Consider the following 19611-nt stretch of genomic DNA (forward strand, 5'->3'; position numbering starts at 1 on the left):
ATGTGACTACTCTAATTTTTGAATGGTGCTGGTGAGTGAGTCCTGGATACTTTGGAGAAATTACCTGACGATTTTCATGAGATGATTTAAGTCAAACAGGTCACCTATTGACTGTAAAACAAAAATGACAGGTGCCCATGGTGTCAACCTCAATTTCAATCTGTGCACTCGTCTCCACAGAAACCTACTTTTATTTTAAGATAACTTCTCAATCAAGTAATCTATCAGAAAAATGACCTTAACTAGAAAAGGTTTAAGTTTTAAATATTTACTTTTTTGTTGTGTGTGTGTGGTGTACATATGTCTATGCGTTTGTGTGCACATGCAGGTATATATGACTGTATGTGTGTACATGAGTGTGAGACTTATGTTGTACATATTTATTTATTGATATCACCTAATTTTTGAGGCAGAGAATTTTGCTGAACCTGGAGTTCACAGACAGTCTGTACTGGCTGGTGAGTGAGCCCAAGGGATCCTTAATGTACTGGGTGACAGGCATGTGGAGTGACACTGGACATCAAACTCAGGTCCTCACGCTTGTGTGGTACTTCATTCACCACCTGAGCTCTCTCCTCTGCCTGTTCCCTTGAGCTATTAAGAGCAAGAATCAGAGAAAGAACTGGAAGAGCTTGAAGGGGCTCAAGACCCCATATGTACAACAATGCCAAGCAACCAGAGCTTCCAGGGACTAAGCCACTACCTAAAGACTATACATGGACTGACCCTGGACTCTGACCTCATAGGTAGCAATGAATATCCTAGTAAGAGCACCAGTGGAAGGGGACTCCCTTGGTCCTGCCAAGACTGAACCCCCAGTGAACTAGACTGGTGGGGGGAGGGCGGCAATGGGGGGAGGGTTGGGAGGGGAACACCCATAAGGAAGGGGAGGGGGGAGGGGGATGTTTGCCCGGAAACCGGGAAAGGGAATAACACTTGAAATGTATATAAGAAATACTCAAGTTAATAAAAAAAAAATGGGGAGGGGCTGGGGATTTAGCTCAGTGGTAGAGCGCTTACCTAGGAAGCGCAAGGCCCTGGGTTCGGTCCCCAGCTCCGAAAAAAAAAGAACCAAAATTAAAAAAAAAAAAAAAAAAAAAAGAGCAAACTGCTGACTTCATCCCATCTCTCCTGAGCATTTGGGTGTGTATTCTATAAGAATACTGGAAAAGAAGCACAATACAGCTGGTTATAGTCAAGATTAGTGCTGATGCATAAACACCCTATAGTTCCCGGGCATCACTGATGTTCTAGCAATAATGCCTTGGGTAGCCACAGGTCCCAGCCTAAGGGCTGGCACTACATCTCATTGCAATGATCTATTTACTTAGTGTATTTTAGTCCATTTACCTTGAACTCTTATGGCCTTAATATCTTAGAAGATTCCAGACCAATTATTCTGTAGAATGTTTTTTTCTCTTTTGTGGATGTTTTCTAGTGGTAGATCAGGTCAAGCACTCTTGTCAGGATGTCATAGTAGCTTTTTGTCCTCCTTATAGTAAATCAGGAGGCACAGCACTGTGGTCTGCACCATCAGTGTGGTGTTCGTTTGATGGCTTCCTAAATCTCTACCACAGGTATTTAACCTTTGTTCTTTTCTGATTAAGAAATAGTTTGTATAAAATATTTTGATTTACATGATAATTCCATTCTTCATAAGCTTTTGGTTTTCTAATTTACCTATCATTATCTGTATGGATCACGGTTTCTTACATTATTTACTAGGTATCAATGGATTTTATTCTGTGGCTAATATTACTTGTACCGTTTTTCAAAATTTCCTGATTTGGTTGGTGACAGTTTCTCTAATTCATTCTCACATCACATAGACAGCAAAGTGTATTTTGTCAGGATATGACTTCTCTGGCCAAATATTTTGATCATCCCAATTGTTTTATAAAAGCCTGACTTTAAAATTTTAAAGTCCACTCCTAGGGGATAGAATTAAAATCTACATTATTATTTTTTTAAAGCCAAGGGTCATAACACTTCAAAATCTTTTTATTTCAAAACCACTTTTCCTTTTAGAAAAATCTACTTTTACAACCAACAGCTGCAGGTTCAGAATTTGGAACAAACAGGAGCATTGCACAAAACAAGCTTGTCACGTCTATTCTTAGCAACTCCTTATCAGACTGTAAGGTGTCTGGGGTTTTCAGCTTCGTGAGATCTGTTTTTAGACCTGGGATTAGAGGGCTATCACTAAGCATGGATGGAATCTACAATCGTGTGATATTTGCCAACTTGCTCTGAGGACATACCAATATGACAGTCTGTTTTTACTGAGGCTTGTGTTTTGATGGAGAAGAGAACCTCATGACATTGACTTAGGGAGTCTCTGGTGGATTGCAGAAGTGACTTCTGCAGCTCGAGCCTTGATCCAGTGAAAACATCTCTACATCCACTCCACACGAAGTTGCCAGCAGAGTTATTTCAACCTGATTCTGTCTACTGAGAGCTGGAAAAAGAAATAAATAAAGAGGCTGCACAGTGGTGTATGCCTTTAATCCCAGCACTCCAGAGGCAGAGGCAGGTAAGGTCTCTATGAGTTTGAGGCCAGCCTGGTCTACAGAGCAGGTTCTAGGACAGTCAAGGATGCAAAAGAGAAACCTGTTTCAAAAAACAAAAACAAAACAAACAACAAAACACCCAAAGAAGAATGGAGTAACTTTCATTTTAAGATAGTTTATATTTTAACTAATATTAGCATTATTTGTGTGTGTGCCTGTGTGTGTGTATGTGTGTGCCTGTGTGTGCGTGTATGTGTGTGTGTGTCTGTGTGTGTGTCTGTGTGTGTGCCTGTGTGTGTGTGTCTGTGTGTGTGTGCATGTGTGTGTGTCTGTGTGTGTGTGCATGTGTGTGCCTGTGTGTGCCTGTGCCTGTGTGTGTCTGTGTGTGTGTCTGTGTGTGTGTGCATGTGTGTGTGTCTGTGTGTGTGTGCATGTGTGTGTGTCTGTGTGTGTGTGTACATGTGTGTGTGTGCATGTGTGTGTGTGCCTGTGTGTGGGCCTGTGTGTGCATGTGTGTGCCTGTGTGTGTATGTGTCTGCATGTGTGTGTGCCTGTGTGTGTGTGTCTGTGTGTGTGTATCTGTGTGTGTGTGTGCATGTGTGTGTGTACACACATGATGTGTGGAAGTCAGAGGCAGCTTTCAGACTCAGTGTTTTCCTTAACTTTACATGGACCTTGGGGATTGACCTCAAGTCTCCAGGCTTGCATGGCAAAATCTTTACCCAATGAGCCATCCTGCTGATTCTTATTTCATGTAACCTCTTTTTGGGGAACAGCATCTTAGTCTGTAGCTCTGGCTGGCCTAGAACTATCTGGTCTCAAATTCCCAGACATCCACCTGCCTCTGCCTCCTGAGTGCTGGGATCAAAGGTGTTTGCCATACCCAGCAAATATTTCATATAATCTTAATTTAAGATGATTGTATATCAGACTCTTCTTAAGGGGATAGTAACCAAGGTAAGGTAAGGTATTATAGGTTGAATGATTGGTATGGAATCATGACTTGTTCTTTTTTGTAACTTAAAATGCCTGCCGTGACTTACTCTTAGAGAAAAGAAAACGTATTTTTAGACATCCTCTGACGTCTTAGCCATTATTCTAAGTTGTTTTAAAAGTAAATGTCAATACCTTATTTATTTATTTTAACATTTATTTATTTATTGTGTGTGAGTATACCTGGGCATGCACATAGTGTGCTTGTATACATGAGCATACATGTGCCACGCTTGTGTACATGGCATGCACATGGCATACTGGGAGTGTGAACGTCAGAAGACAAGTTTCAGGAGTTAGTTCTCGTCCTCTGTGTGGGCTTCGGGGATTTGAACTCAGGTCATTGGGCTTGGGATCAAGCACCTTGACCCACTGAGCCATCTCAATGACCTCAGATTTTATGTTTGGTTGTTCACTAAGTAATCAAGTAAAAGTGATTGATAATAATCTCCCAATCTAAAAATAATTACAATAATATAGCCCACTTTGAAGGTGCTTGGTTTTACAGATCAATCATAGGAAGCACTCCCATGAGCTATGAAGAGCTCTGTGAGCAGATGGGAATAGTAAAATGACTTGCCATGTCAGGTCTTCAGCATTTCTTGCTTGTTAGTGCCCAGGGAGTGTTTACTGAAGCATCCCCTGCAGTAGTGAGAATCTTGGTTTATGTTATGTGAATGTGTTTTTGTTTGACTTCCAGGTGTGAGATAAGAGGCTGCTTCACAGCAGGTGATTATGATTTGTCTATGACCTAGCAGAGGTGTGATTTTTGCCAGCTGCAGATAGTTTAATTCTGGGGACTCTGGAGAGGGTATAAAGGAAGGGAGCCACAGGAGGGCCTGTGGAGGCTGCTGATCATGCTGCTGCCCGTGGTTGCCGTTGTTGTGGTTTGACAAGAAGAAGTTGGAGTCACCCTGATGATAAAGATTGGACTTGCCCCAAAGAACCCGACGCCCCTAATCAGAAGGGCAGGGCCTGTAGAGGTCTATTCCCCTTTCCCCTCTAACCTTCTCTCTCTCCTACCTAGAGTTGGTGGCTTGTAAGGGATTAGGAAGGAATAAGGGAACCAAGTAAAAAAGTTAAACGAATATGCCAACAGTCCCCGGAAGACATCAGAGATCTAAGATCTAAGAGTATTTATTGCTTCGACAAACAGGTGATACAGAGGGCAGATGACAGGTGAAACTTGTTTACTTGAATTCTTTTCATCCCTTTAGTCTCTCCTCAATGTTCTTTTCTTATTTAAATTAAGGTACAGCATAAATAAAAGAACTTTTGGCTGTGATGACATAATAGAATAATGGTTACAAGGAGCAGCTTCTCTTATGGATAAAATCAGATTGGCTTAAAGGGCAACATGCCAATACTTGTTTTTTTAAAAAAATCTTATTATTTATTTATGTATTTATACATGCATGATATAGGCATGTGTCTGTGGTTAGAGGCATTCCCTGGAGCTGAAGTTACAACTAACTGTGAGCTGCAGGATGTGGGTGCTGGGAATGTTCTCTGTAGGAACAATACATGCTCCTGACCACATAGTCACATCTCCAGCCCTCTGAACGTTTGTTAGCTAGAGTTGTTAATAAAAAGACCCAAAGCTGCATCCTCCTCACCTCGGTGTTCTTATGTTGGGCAACTGAGAAACTTTATCTTGTGGAGCAATGAGTGAGCTCTTAATGGGAGACACTAATACGTTTAACCTTCCTTTGCTTATCAGGTACAAAAACCCATGGTAACATGGATATTTTTGTTTGGTATTTTGGCTTTCTATAGCTTATAAATCTAAACGATGTCCAAGCCTTTCTTTCTTTTTTCCCTAAGATAGCTAAGTCAAAACTGATTGTCCCTTTTTGTTTAACTTTTTAATTAATTAATTTTCAAGCATGATTATTTGTTACTCTTTTTTAAATTTATTTTTATTGGATATTTTTTATTTACATTTCAAATGTTATTCCCTTTCCTGGTTTCCATAAACCCCCTATCCCATCTCCCTTCCCCTTCTATAAGGGTGTTTCCTTCCCCAACCACCCTCTTTCCTGCCTCCCTAACCTGACATTCCCCTATAATGGGGGGTCCAGCCTTGGCAGGACCAAGGGCCTCTCCTCCCATTGGTGCCCAACAAGGTCGTCCTCTGTTACATATGCAGCTGGAGCCATAGGTCTGTCCATGTGAACTCTTTGGGTAGTGGTTTAGTCCTGGGAACTCAGGGTAATTTTTGTACACAGCATGCGTTTCTTCTATATAGAACTTCCGGTGTGAATTTGTTATAAATGGACAAAATGCTATGTAAGTAGAATATTTCTTTCTCACTTGTCTGCTTTGAAAAAATTCTTGGGGCTTGGAGAGATGCTGAGTGTTTGAGTATTGGCTGCTCTTCTAGAGGACACAGGTTGATCTCTGGGAGTCACATGGTGATTGACCATCTGTAACTAGTTTTAGGAAACCCCTTTTCTGGCCACCATAGGTACTCTGTATTCTTGGTATACTGACGTACATGCAGGAAATTACACACACATAAAAATAAAGTATTCAAGAAAATGCTTTTAACTCTTTCATTTCTATCATTGGTATTTTTATGTCTTATACCTTTTAAAATAATTTTTGGATGACATTCGTTTCTCTTTCTTAATTCTAGTTCATTCTTTTATATATTAAAAGCTTTGGGTTGTTTCAAGACTAGTATTGATTCTACAGAAAGAATGTGCAGTTTTAGGGCGTGCCTCACAAGCCTTAATCATATAACCTAAATTATCTAATTATAGCCATAGCTCTCTGAAGTTTCAGATTTTACACTCTGTTATCTTTTATTATAATAAGCTCCCCTTTAAGCTTGGGTGTGAGCAATTCACTACTTACTGTATTTTAAATATGTGAACTATAATTTAAAGGAAGCCTCCATCATTTCTTTGTTTGCTTATTGACTGGCTGATTAAATGAGGCTCATTGTGTAGCCCAGGCTAGCCCCATCTTTCTGTCTCAGTCTTATATCCTGGGACTACAGGCATATGTCCCCATGCCCAGCTTGGAAAACATTGCCTAACATCCAAAACCCAGGGTACAGTAATGTCTGAGGCTTCTTCATGAGCCTTTCAGTCTTTTTTTTTTTTTTTTAAAAAGAAAGAACCATAGTTTATCTGTCCCCCACACAAATGCAAAGACTGTTTATATTGGACCACAGTGTTGCCAAAAGTTGGAAAACATTTCCTATGTTATCAGTAATCTCAGATAAAAATATTTCTAAGGAAAACAAAGAAACCCTAGAGCTAGAAAAAGTATCATTTCCAAGTAATTATTTAGGGTGGCCAAGTCTCTTGGTTTGCCTAGAACTAAGTTGTTTCTTTGGAAGCTGGATTTAGGGTGTGAGAACAGAGCCTTTTCATATAAAAGAAGATGGTTGATGACCCTAGTTATAGAACTTTCCATTAAAGCGATATCATTTTCTAATATTCCAACAATCTGTGTGTCGATAACACCCACGTGATGGAACGTTTGGAGAAATGTTTGAAACAAAGAGCATAGCATATCAAGCTGAACGGACTCCTTCCCCAAACCATTACCTCAGAGCCTCAAGTGCCTGAAGACACCTGGGTGCATGAAGGGACATACTTTAAGTGGCTTCAGTTCATACCTTAAGTTGCTGACAAGTCCCAGCTCATGTCTGGTGTGCCTAGCACAAGAAATTCATTCCAGCTTTCAGCATGGGGGCTTAATTCAGTGAGGTTCCCTCCACTAACCGTCCTAACAGACAGACTTTCTAGGCCTGTATAGATTTTCTTTTCTTTTTCTTTCTTTTTTTTTTCTTTACAAAAGAAATGTCTTTTTATTTTTTCTCTCTATTTTTTTTTCTTTTTTATTATTATTTTTTTTTTATTATCTTGAGTATTTCTTATATACATTTCAAGTGTTATTCCCTTTCCCGGTTTCCGGACAGACATCACCCTCCCCCCTCCCCTTCCTTATGGGTGTTCCCCTCCCAAACCTCCCCCCATTGCCGCCCTCCCCGCATAGTCTAGTTCACTGGGGGTTCAGTCTTAGCAGGACCCAGGGCTTCCCCTTCCACTGGTGCTCTTACTAGGATATTCATTGCTACCTATGGGGACAGAGTCCAGGGTCAGTCCATGTATAGTCTTTAGGTAGTGGCTTAGTCCCTGGAAGCTCTGGTTGCTTGACATTGTTGTACTTTTGGGGTCTCGAGCACCTTCAAGCTCTTCCAGTTCTTTCTCTGATTCCTTCAACGGGGGACCTATTCTCAGTTCAGTGGTTTGCTGCTGGCATTCGCCTCTGTATTTGCTGTATTCTGGCTGTGTCTCTCAGGAGCGATCTACATCCGGCTCCTGTCGGTCTGCACTTCTTTGCTTCATCCATCTTGTCTAATTGGGTGGCTGTATATGTATGGGCCACATGTGGGGCAGGCTCTGAATGGGTGTTCCTTCAGTCTCTGTTTTAATCTTTGCCTCTCCCTTCCCTGCCAAGGGTATTCTTTTTCCTCATTTAAAGAAGGAGTGAAGCATTCACATTTTGATCATCCGTCTTGAGTTTCCTTTGTTCTAGGGATCTAGGGTAATTCAAGCATTTGGGCTAATAGCCACTTATCAATGAGTGCATACCATGTATGTCTTTCTGTGAGTGGGTTAGCTCACTCAGGATGATATTTTCCAGTTCCAACCATTTGCCTACGAATTTCATAAACTCGTTGTTTTTGATAGCTGAGTAATATTCCATTGTGTAGATGTACCACATTTTCTGTATCCATTCCTCTGTTGAAGGGCATCTGGGTTCTTTCCAGTTTCTGGCTATTATAAATAAGGCTGCGATGAACATAGTGGAGCACGTGTCTCTTTTATATGTTGAGGAATCTTTTGGGTATATGCCCAAGAGAGGTATGGCTGGATCCTCAGGCAGTTCAATGTCCAATTTTCTGAGGAACCTCCAGACTGATTTCAAGAATGGTTTTACCAGTCTGCAATCCCACCAACAATGGAGGAGTGTTCCTCTTTCTCCACATCCTCGCCAGCATCTGCTGTCACCTGAGTTTTTGATCTTAGCCATTCTCACTGGTGTGAGGTGAAATCTCAGGGTTGTTTTGATTTGCGTTTCCCTTATGACTAAAGATGTTGAACATTTCTTTAGGTGTTTCTCAGCCATTCGGCATTCCTCAGCTGTGAATTCTTTGTTCAGCTCTGAACCCCATTTTTTAATAGGGTTATTTGTTTCCCTGCGGTCTAACTTCTTGAGTTCTTTGTATATTTTGGATATAAGGCCTCTATCTGTTATAGGATTGGTAAAGATCTTTTCCCAATCTGTTGGTTGTCGTTTTGTCCTAACCACAGTGTCCTTTGCCTTACAGAAGCTTTGCAGTTTTATGAGATCCCATTTGTTGATTCTTGATCTTAGAGCATAAGCCATTGGTGTTTTGTTCAGGAAATTTTTTCCAGTGCCCATGTGTTCCAGATGCTTCCCTAGTTTTTCTTCTATTAGTTTGAGTGTGTCTGGTTTGATGTGGAGGTCCTTGATCCACTTGGACTTAAGCTTTGTACAGGGTGATAAGCATGGATCGATCTGCATTCTTCTACATGTTGCCCTCCAGTTGAACCAGCACCATTTGCTGAAAATGCTATCTTTTTTCCATTGGATGGTTTTGGCTCCTTTGTCAAAAATCAAGTGACCATAGGTGTGTGGGTTCATTTCTGGGTCTTCAATTCTATTCCATTGGTCTATCTGTCTGTCTCTGTACCAATACCATGCAGTTTTTATCACTATTGCTCTGTAATACTGCTTGAGTTCAGGGATAGTGATTCCCCCTGAAGTCCTCTTATTGTTGAGGATAGCTTTAGCTATCCTGGGTTTTTTGTTATTCCAGATGAATTTGCAAATTGTTCTGTCTAACTCTTTGAAGAATTGGATTGGTATTTTGATGGGGATTGCATTGAATCTGTAGATTGCTTTTGGTAAAATGGCCATTTTTACTATATTAATCCTGCCAATCCATGAGCATGGGAGATCTTTCCATCTTCTGAGGTCTTCTTCAATTTCTTTCCTCAGTGTCTTGAAGTTCTTATTGTACAGATCTTTTACTTGCTTGGTTAAAGTCACACCGAGGTACTTTATATTATTTGGGTCTATTATGAAGGGTGTCGTTTCCCTAATTTCTTTCTCGGCTTGTTTCTCTTTTGTATAGAGGAAGGCAACTGATTTATTTGAGTTAATTTTATACCCAGCCACTTTGCTGAAGTTGTTTATCAGCTTTAGTAGTTCTCTGGTGGAACTTTTGGGATCACTTAAATATACTATCATGTCGTCTGCAAATAGTGATATTTTGACCTCTTCTTTTCCGATCTGTATCCCCTTGATCTCCTTTTGTTGTCTGATTGCTCTGGCTAGAACTTCAAGAACTATATTGAATAAGTAGGGAGAGAGTGGGCAGCCTTGTCTAGTCCCTGATTTTAGTGGGATTGCTTCAAGTTTCTCTCCATTTAGTTTAATGTTAGCAACTGGTTTGCTGTATATGGCTTTTACTATGTTTAGGTATGGGCCTTGAATACCTATTCTTTCCAGGACTTTTATCATGAAGGGGTGTTGAATTTTGTCAAATGCTTTCTCAGCATCTAATGAAATGATCATGTGGTTCTGTTCTTTCAGTTTGTTTATATGATGGATCACGTTGATGGTTTTCCTTATATTAAACCATCCCTGCATGCCTGGGATGAAGCCTACTTGATCATGGTGGATGATTGTTTTGATGTGCTCTTGAATTCGGTTTGCCAGAATTTTATTGAGTATTTTTGCGTCGATATTCATAAGGGAAATTGGTCTGAAGTTCTCTTTCTTTGTTGGGTCTTTGTGTGGTTTAGGTATAAGAGTAATTGTGGCTTCATAGAAGGAATTCGGTAGGGCTCCATCTGTTTCAATTTTGTGGAATAGTTTGGATAATATTGGTATAAGGTCTTCTATGAAGGTTTGATAGAATTCTGCACTAAACCCGTCTGGACCTGGGCTCTTTTTGGTTGGGAGACCTTTAATGACTGCTTCTATTTCCTTAGGAGTTATGGGGTTGTTTAACTGGTTTATCTGTTCCTGATTTAACTTCGATACCTGGTATCTGTCTAGGAAATTGTCCATTTCCTGAAGATTTTCAAGTTTTGTTGAATATAGGTTTTTATAGTAAGATCTGATGATTTTTTGAATTTCCTCTGAATCTGTAGTTATGTCTCCCTTTTCATTTCTGATTTTGTTAATTTGGACGCACTCTCTGTGTCCTCTCGTTAGTCTGGCTAAGGGTTTATCTATCTTGTTGATTTTCTCAAAGAACCAACTTTTGGTTCTGTTGATTCTTTCTATGGTCCTTTTTGTTTCTACTTGGTTGATTTCAGCTCTGAGTTTGATTATTTCTTGCCTTCTACTCCTCCTGGGTGTATTTGCTTCTTTTTGTTCTAGAGCTTTTAGGTGTGCTGTCAAGCTGCTGACATATGCTCTTTCCTGTTTCTTTCTGCAGGCACTCAGCGCTATGAGTTTTCCTCTTAGCACAGCTTTCATTGTGTCCCATAAGTTTGGGTATGTTGTACCTTCATTTTCATTAAATTCTAAAAAGTTTTTAATTTCTTTCTTTATTTCTTCCTTGACCAGGTTATCATTGAGTAGAGCATTGTTCAATTTCCACGTATATGTGGGCATTCTTCCCTTATTGTTATTGAAGACCAGTTTTAGGCCGTGGTGGTCCGATAGCACGCATGGGATTATTTCTATCTTTCTGTACCTGTTGAGGCCCGTTTTTTGACCAATTATATGGTCAATTTTGGAGAAAGTACCATGAGGAGCTGAGAAGAAGGTATATTCTTTTGCTTTAGGATAGAATGTTCTATAAATATCCGTTAAGTCCATTTGGCTCATGACTTCTCTTAGTCTGTCTACATCTCTGTTTAATTTCTGTTTCCATGATCTGTCCAATGATGAGAGTGGGGTGTTGAAATCTCCCACTATTATTGTGTGAGGTGCAATGTGTGTTTTGAGCTTTAGTAAGGTTTCTTTTACATATGTAGGTGCCCTTTTATTTGGGGCATAGATATTTAGGATTGAGAGTTCATCTTGGTGGATTTTTCCTTTGATGAATATGAAGTGTCCTTCCTTATCTTTTTTGGTGACTTTTAGTTGAAAATTGATTTTATTTGATATTAGAATGGCTACTCCAGCTTGCTTCTTCTGACCATTTGCTTGGAAAATTGTTTTCCAGCCTTTCACTCTGAGGTAATGTCTGTCTTTGTCTCTGAGGTGTGTTTCCTGTAGGCAGCAGAATGCAGGGTCCTCGTTGCGTATCCAGTTTGTTAATCTATGTCTTTTTATTGGGGAGTTGAGGCCATTGATATTGAGAGATATTAAGGAATAGTGATTATTGCTTCCCGTTATATTCATATTTGGAAGTGAGGTTATGTTTGTGTGCTTTCATTCTCTTTGTTTTGTTGCCAAGATGATCAGTTTCTTGCTTCTAGGGTATAGCTTGCCTCCTTATGTTGGAGCCTTTCAGTCTTAATTTACTCTATTTTCATTGAAGTCTACAATCATCCTTTGTGCTTCCTTTTCTGGTTCAACAGTACTCTGCTCCCCCTTTCTCTGTAAGGCTCACCAACCCACTGGAGGGGTATGAGTGAACAGTGTAGGGTCAGAAGGAGAGTATGTAGGCATTGAGTACTGTTGTTGTTTGAAACAATCCAGTATGTCTGGTCCTAACTTGGTTATGTAGCCAAGGGTGACCTTCTGACGCCTAGTGCAGAATTACAGATGTGCATTCCAACACTTGGGTTATTTCATGTTGAGGGAGGATCAAACCTGCAGCTTTGTGTAGAGGACGCAGGCACTCCTCTGACTGACTGAGCCACATCCCCACCCTCTAAGTGCTTCTTAAATACTCCCACTTACTCTCCTTTGGTGTCCCTACTTCTAACCCCCTGGCTCAGCAGTGCAGTGCCTGGTCTTGTCAATTCTCATGATTTTCAAGAGTCTAGAAAATAAGTTCCATTCTATTTCCATTTTCTCGGTTTCTCATATCTTCTAAGTCCATCACCACTCATTTATTTTCCAGTTCCAAAACTTTGTTTTCTAGAACAAATTCTTAAGAATAGCCTTTGAGTAAAAAAAAAAAAAAGAGTTTTACACAATTCACATCCCAGATCACAATAAGAACTTAGCATTTTTAATAGCTATAGTAACAAACATGTTTTACTGCAGAGGTTACAATCTCAGATGCCTATGGGAGCCAGGCAGGTACTCGCTGGAGAAATCAATCAGTTAGGTGTCTCAACCTGAACACTATAGGAAGAAGATATCTGTTCTAAGTAGCAAGTATTAGCTGTGACAGGTAGACATGGCTGTGTTTACCATGAAAGGCAGACTGTCAGACTGTCTGAGGTCGTCTGCATCACCTCAGCTCACTGTTTCCCAGACCCCCCACTCCCCCCACCCCGAGCTCCCAGGGACTAAACTACCAACCAAACAGTACACATGGAGGGACCCATGGCTCCACCACATATGTAGCAGAACCTTGTGGGTCTCAATGGGAGGAGAGGCCATTGGTCCTGTGAAAGCTTGATGCCCCAGTGTAGGGAAATGTCAAGGTATTGAGGTGGGAGTGGGTGGAAGGGAGAACATCCTCATAGATGCATGGGGAGGGGGCATGGGAGGGGGAACGGAAAAGAAGGTAGAAGAGAGGTACAAGTCAAGGGCATTGCTGTGAGGCTAGTGTAGGTGACAGGAAAGGGGAAGGAGTCCTAGCAGGAATAATGTGGCAGACTCTCTGGGCCAGGGGTCAGAGAGAGTCCAGATTCAGTACTCCTTGGAAGACTGAGCTAAGAGTTTCTGAGGTTACAGAGGAGTCAAGGTTAAGGCCTGACCTGAACTGTGCCAAAGCAAAGTTCACAGCAAAAACATGGAGATCAGCAGTGGGCACCAGCAAGTCCCAGTAGACCAGCAGTGTCCGCCTTCTCTAGGGGATCTCCCCATAGAGGGCTTCATCTTGGGATGGGGAAGAAGAAGCTGCTGAGTCAGTGGAAAAAATGACCTTGACCCTGACAGGCCTCAATCTTCCCATTTCACTGAATGCTGTGTGAAATAAACATTTCAATCAAAAGCCCATGCTGGGGGTCAGAGAGGTGGCTCATTATTTAAGGGCACTCGCCACTCCTGCAGAGGATCGGAGGTCCCAGCACCTACATAGTGGCTCACAACCTTCCACAACTCCAGTTCCAGGGAACCCATTACTTTCTTCTGACCTCTGCAGATACCAGCATGCATGTGGCACACAGACATCCTTGTGAGCAAAACACTCATGCACGTACGAGAAGATCAATAAATCTAGCACTAAAAAGAGCTGAAGTTACCTTAAACTAGAAGATTTCAGTATCCCTTGGGTCAGCAGAGATTTAGGGCTCATAAGAAACAACCAGGAAGTCCAGTAAGTACCTCAGTCAACAAAGCCCTTGCCTACCAAGTGTGAGGGCCAGAGTCTGAGCCTCAGCACTCCTGTCAAAAGGCAAAGGTGCTCATGCGGCTTGGGCTGTCACCTGGGGATGTAGAAAAGGGTGGATCTCTGGGATTGCCCACCCTCCGGCCCAAACAGCAAGCCCTGAGTCTTGTCTCAAAATCCGAGGACGATGGCTCCTGCAGAATGGCATGAAGGTTGATTTCTGGCCTCCACAAACATGGTCATACTACATACATGCACACACCCATGCGTGCACACAAGCACTATCGCACGCACATACCCACGCACTCACGCACTCTCCCACGCACGCATGCACTCACCCATGCACGCACTCTCCCACGCACGCACGCACCCACGCACGCATCCAACCTTACCATATACACAAAAGACTGAGCTATAGAAACTAAAGAGGACACAGATGCCTTAAAATATTTGTTAATGTACACACTAAGAAAGGAGGGAGTCCTCTTACTGAATCTGTTGATCACCACTCCACTGTGCATTACAAAAACATGCTCCGTGTATTTATTTTGCTCGTGTTATCCAGTGGTGCTGTTGTTTGCATGTAGAATAGAGCAATCCGGGAAACGTCTTCCTGACAAGCGCTTTAGGAATAACAGACACAGACACCTGCAGATTTTGTTCCAGTACAAAGCTGTAATTTGGCGTTACTACAATTACCAAAAGCAACTTGGAAGGAAAGACAAGTGGACCCCCCTACATATCCAGGTGTTCACGCATCGGATGGGCGTGTAACAGATGGAAACCGTAGAGCATGGTATTACAACGTTATTGCTTTAAATGTCACCATTGCTGTCCCCAAAGATAAAGAATTACAACCCACAGATAATACTTTTGTCAGTAGGCAGGCCTCTGCCTCCCCATGTCTTTCCCTCACTACACAGTAAGATAAATGACTAAAAGCCTCGGCTTTCGATTGGGAGGTGACCTTTCGCACTCCTCCTGCTTGAAGTCCTCCTTATCATCCGCCGGTGTTCGTGTGTGCGCATGCGTGAATGAGTGTTCTCGTCTGTAAAGAATTTAAGCTTTGGGGTACAGAGTGACGGTGTCGTAGCCTTCTGGGGGCCTCGTGCGGGCTCTTGCGTGCATCTCACAATACAGCTCCCCCTCCACGAAGAAGTAACCTTTCTGCTTGAGGTTGAGGTTACAGTCAGCACACACAAAGCACTCGGGGTGCCGGTACTTATCCCGGGCCTTGACCACAGCACCTCTGTGGGGAGAAGACACGGTGAAAACATCAGAGAAAGAGAAGAGGAAAGATGTTGCCGTAAGCTGGCCTGTTTCACAGTCAGGGGACCACAGCACACACTGCACAAATATATGTGACAAGATTTGTATGTGACAGCTTGATCACACCATCACCTTTCTTTGTGAGCTGTGAATAATCTTTAGAACCTCAGACTGAGACCCCCATCCCCTCCGCCTCCCTGCCGCAGCTTCTTTAAAGTGGGAGCCATGTCATATGGAAGTCGAACCCCATAAAGGGGTAGTGGTGACTGAGCCAAGCTGTGAGCTGATGAGATGGAAGTTCCGCTGTTGGCTTCCTATTCTTCCGGTCCAGCATTTACCCAGTAGGGATGGCACACCCAGTGGGTGGACTAACCTTAACCAAGGACAAAATTTACTGATTTTTAGGAACAATAATTATTTTTGGTGACACTGTGAGTTGTACATTTTCAGATGTGTTGCTAAGCCACCCCCTTTCTTTCTGTCCCCTCTCTGTTCCCTTGGGTCTAAACAGGATCCTCTTCTCCCACCGCTCTCTTAGGTAACTGGGCAAATTTTGTCTCTCCTTCTGATGGGAGAAGAGGATGAAAGGGTGGGAGAAATGTCCACATAAGACCCATTTAAGAATGATAGGACTCCCTTGGAAAATCTGAATTAGCGAAGGTAGCTGTTTACATAAACGTGGAGTTTCTTGATAACGGAGGCTGACTGCATTTTAAACTTTTCTATCTTGATATTTGTATAATTAAAACTGCTGGTCACAAAAATGCATTTTAATTCACAATCTAATAGTCCCTGCATTTGTTTTTCTTCTATATAGAAAAGTATCTGGAGATTACATATTAATGAAATTAACTTTTAAAATGGAAATCATGATTCTTATAAATTGTTTTCATATACATGTTTGTTTTGTTTTTGTTTTTATCTCACACAAATATTTCTAAAGATACAGACTGCTGACTTAAATCCTATGCCAATTTGGAGTTATGACTAAGGCATGTTTGGCCAAATATACTGAAGTATTACAAATGTTCTATTTTAAGTTAATGAATAGAAATTTAACTTTTCCAACATTGCCTTTGCTATAAAAAGTCTTAAAAGTACAGCTGCCAGCAAGACACAGAGTGAACCCGAGTCAGTTAAAAGTGAGACGTACACAATACCACTGCCACACTTGTCACAGAGTGGCATCCTCTGGGCACCGCCAGCCCCGCCATGGACTTTAGTAACCGGAGCCCTCACACTTCGAGTTCCAGCAGGACGGTCATCTGAAAAACAAAGTGTTTCCATTTATGGTGGGGAACAGCTGGCTCCAGTTTGTACTTGGAGTCTATTTTAAAGTGAGCACTTTAGCCCAAGGAATTCTTCAGCCGCGTCTGCACTGTGGTTTCAAAGGGAGCAGGGCCCATTGGTGTAGAAGAGACTTGGTTCTGAAACAGGTCCCTTTAAAATGAAACTACGTACAAAGCTGTTGGGAACCGTTGCAAGATGCTAAAAGGGTTGGGCATCTTTTATAGGATTTTTTTTTTTGGACAGGGTTTGACTTTTTTTTCTTTTTTTTTTTACTTTGTGTGTGTGTGTGTGTGTGTGTGTGTGTGTGTGTGTGTGTGTGTGTGTCTGGCTGTCCTGGAACATTTTTGTAGACCAGGCTGGCCTCTAACTTAAGAGTTCCTCTTGACTTTCCCTCTCTAGTGCTGGGACTAAAGGCGTGTGCCACCACACATGGCTATTTCATTTCATGTCTTTTGGAAATAAAATATATACATAATGCTTAACTCAGCTCGCCTGCTGCAAAATCAGAAACATTGTCTATCTACCACCATTTACCATCCACAGAGTGGAACCGGGGACCGGGGACCCCATAACCACCAAGCAGGACGTGTGCTTTTCTTTCATTTCAGTCCCTGGAAACCTCTTCTTCACTTTTGTACACATTTGTCTGTCCCAGATATCTCATATAAGCAGAGCCAACCTGATCTTTGCTTTCATGCCCCGTTTGTCACCTAACGTAATGCTTTCAAGGTTCACCCCTATTCTTGTATGGTTCCGAGTCTCCTGCCTTTTAAAGGTGGAATAGCATTCTTCCCCAGGTACATTATCAGACTTTGTTTATCCATTGGCATCTCAATGGGTGTTTGAGTGTTTCCACACCTTTAGTCCTTGTTAATAACAGGAATACCACTGTACAAGTGTGTTTTCTTTTCAGCTTGTACAGTGTGTTTTCAGTGTAAGTGTGTTTCAGCTTTGAGATGTCAGTCTAGCCACAGAATTGCTGGGTCATTTCTTTTCCCCGCCTGGGATAGATGCCTGCCTTTTATTTTAAAAGAATCCTCCATTGAAGAGGATGGACCTAAATGCATCTCCCTTGTTTACCTAAGAACATTGATTTCTTGTTTGTTTGTTTGTTTATTACTTATTCACTTTATATCCCACTCACTGTCCCCCTCCTGGTCAACCTCTTCCACAATCCTTCCCTCCCTCCCCCCTCTCTTCTGAGTGGGTGGGGCCCCTGGGTATCCCTCCCACCCTGGCACTTCGAACCTCTGAGATGCTACTCTCTTGCTCCCCACAGAGGCCAGGCAAGGCAGCCCAACTAGTGGAATATATCACCTGTACAGGCAACAGCTTTTAGGGTAGCCCCCATTCTAGTTGAATGGAGTGTGGGGACTCTTATGGAAGAGTAGGAGGAAGGATTGCACAGGGATAAGAACTCCACAGGAAGACTGGCAGAGTTAACTGACCTGGACCCCTGGGGCTCTCAGAGTCTGAACCACCAACCAAAGAACGATCTTGGGCTGGACCTAGGCCTCCCCATTCATAGGTGCCAGATGGGCAGCTTGGCCTTCATGTGGGTGCTGAACAGCTGGGTCCTTTCTTAATGAACTTTGTAAGAGGCAGCTACTCTGCCTTCCAGAGTGGTAGGCGCCATTCACATCCATGCCAGTGATGCACACAGCTTGCTATTATTTCTAGGACCTCACCAGCCCATCTTAATGAGGCACTTTGACCTTTTGTGAGACTCTTAAAGGGAAGTATATATCTTTAGGGGGACAAAGAGCATGAGCTGAAGTAGAAGCCAGAGAACAGAAGTGGGTGAGAGGTCAGCTCTCCATTGTACTGCCTGTGTGACCTTCTAAGTTCACTTTTCTTATGCCTCTGTTTCTCTTTCGTCAAATGGGGTAAATAATAGTTTCAGTGTTCCCGAGTTACTGTGAGAACTTGGTAAAACTATATGCAAGGTACTTTGGTGCACAGTTTCATTTCATGCCCCCACCCCCACGGTTGATAATACTCTAAGGAGTCAGGGAGGAGAGGCTGAGAAATTTTATAGTATCTGTTGAAAACTAAATCTTTGGTTAATAAACTACACTGGCCCTTGACTACTATGGATATAACTTGGTTGTGAATTCATTTCATGAATACTTAGAAATGTCCAGAAAGTTCTTTCCCTAAATCCTTCTGAGCGGAAGACCCACTTTATCACTGACTAAAACCAGTCAATATTCAGACGTGCATCACTTCCGGTCGCTCAGTTCTCCCTCCCCACCCATCCATTGCAGATATGTCTGTCTGTAGATACTCATGGCTCACCAGACCCGTCGTTCACCAGCTCCTGCAGGACCCTGAAGGAGCCTGACTGGCGAGGAGCAGCTGGTTCATCCCGATTGTCGTGCAGCATTCGGTACACGTCCGACTGAGGGGGAACTGAAGCTGTGGGTTCACTGAAACACAAACGTAGCTGGTGACGCATCATCAGGAGCCCCGTGAGGCAAATGACAACAAACATCCTCCTCTGTTTACAGCAAGGGCTGAGCAGGGCTTGCTCTCAAGCAAGTGAATCTCTTGGATAAGACACCATTTGAATTCACCTTGGTGACTACTGCCAGGACATGGTAATTTTCAAAGACAAGACTTATGTCTGATGGCTGTGTATACAGATGTGAACAAAACTGCCTGTTTTCCCTCCAGCCAAAAGGCAGCAGACCCAGTAGAGTAGGAGGGGACTCATTTCGATTATTCTTACTCATAGAAGTTTAAATATTTCTATTTTTGAAACCAAGTTCCATAAAACTTGTACGCTGCTGAAATTCACCCAACAGTGTTTCAAACCACAGACTGCCGTAACTCATCAATGTGTTTGTTAAACCAATTATGCAATTTATAAAAGAGTCCCATTGATAATAATGAAAGCACTTTTATCCACTATGCTTTTAGTAAATATATTAATAATAAACAAAGATATAATTCTACTTGTCAGGCACTAAATACTTTGTTATTTTACTATATTACCTAGAAATTTATCTGTGCATATTTTAATCACCTATATTATATTTGAAATATATATATATCTTTTGCAAAATGGCTTTGGGATTAACTCACTGTAGG

The 19611-nt window shown here is 42.0% G+C and overlaps 2 protein-coding genes across 3 annotated transcripts in view; one reads left to right on the forward strand and one right to left on the reverse strand.

Annotated features, from left to right (window-relative positions):
* The window catches only part of Erich1 (glutamate-rich 1), a gene marked incomplete at its 5' end in the record, with an annotated part of 52793804 nt that overhangs the window by 23573611 nt on the left and 29200582 nt on the right, over window positions 1–19611 (forward strand).
* Window positions 14615–19611, reverse strand: part of Pdlim3 (PDZ and LIM domain 3) — a 31189-nt gene continuing 26192 nt past the window's right edge. For all 3 annotated transcript variants that reach the window (XM_087587322.1, NM_053650.2, XM_087587321.1), the window contains 3 exons: window positions 18817–18947; window positions 16382–16493; window positions 14615–15208 (listed from right to left, as the gene is read on the reverse strand). In XM_087587322.1, the coding sequence (XP_087443448.1) occupies window positions 15019–15208; window positions 16382–16493; window positions 18817–18947 (433 nt within the window). In that variant the 3' untranslated portion in view covers window positions 14615–15018. The remainder of the gene's footprint in view (window positions 15209–16381; window positions 16494–18816; window positions 18948–19611) is intronic.

Source organism: Rattus norvegicus, chromosome 16, assembly GCF_021556685.1.
Source record: "Rattus norvegicus strain SHRSP/BbbUtx chromosome 16, alternate assembly SHRSP_T2T, whole genome shotgun sequence".
Taxonomy (NCBI): Eukaryota; Metazoa; Chordata; class Mammalia; order Rodentia; family Muridae; genus Rattus; species Rattus norvegicus.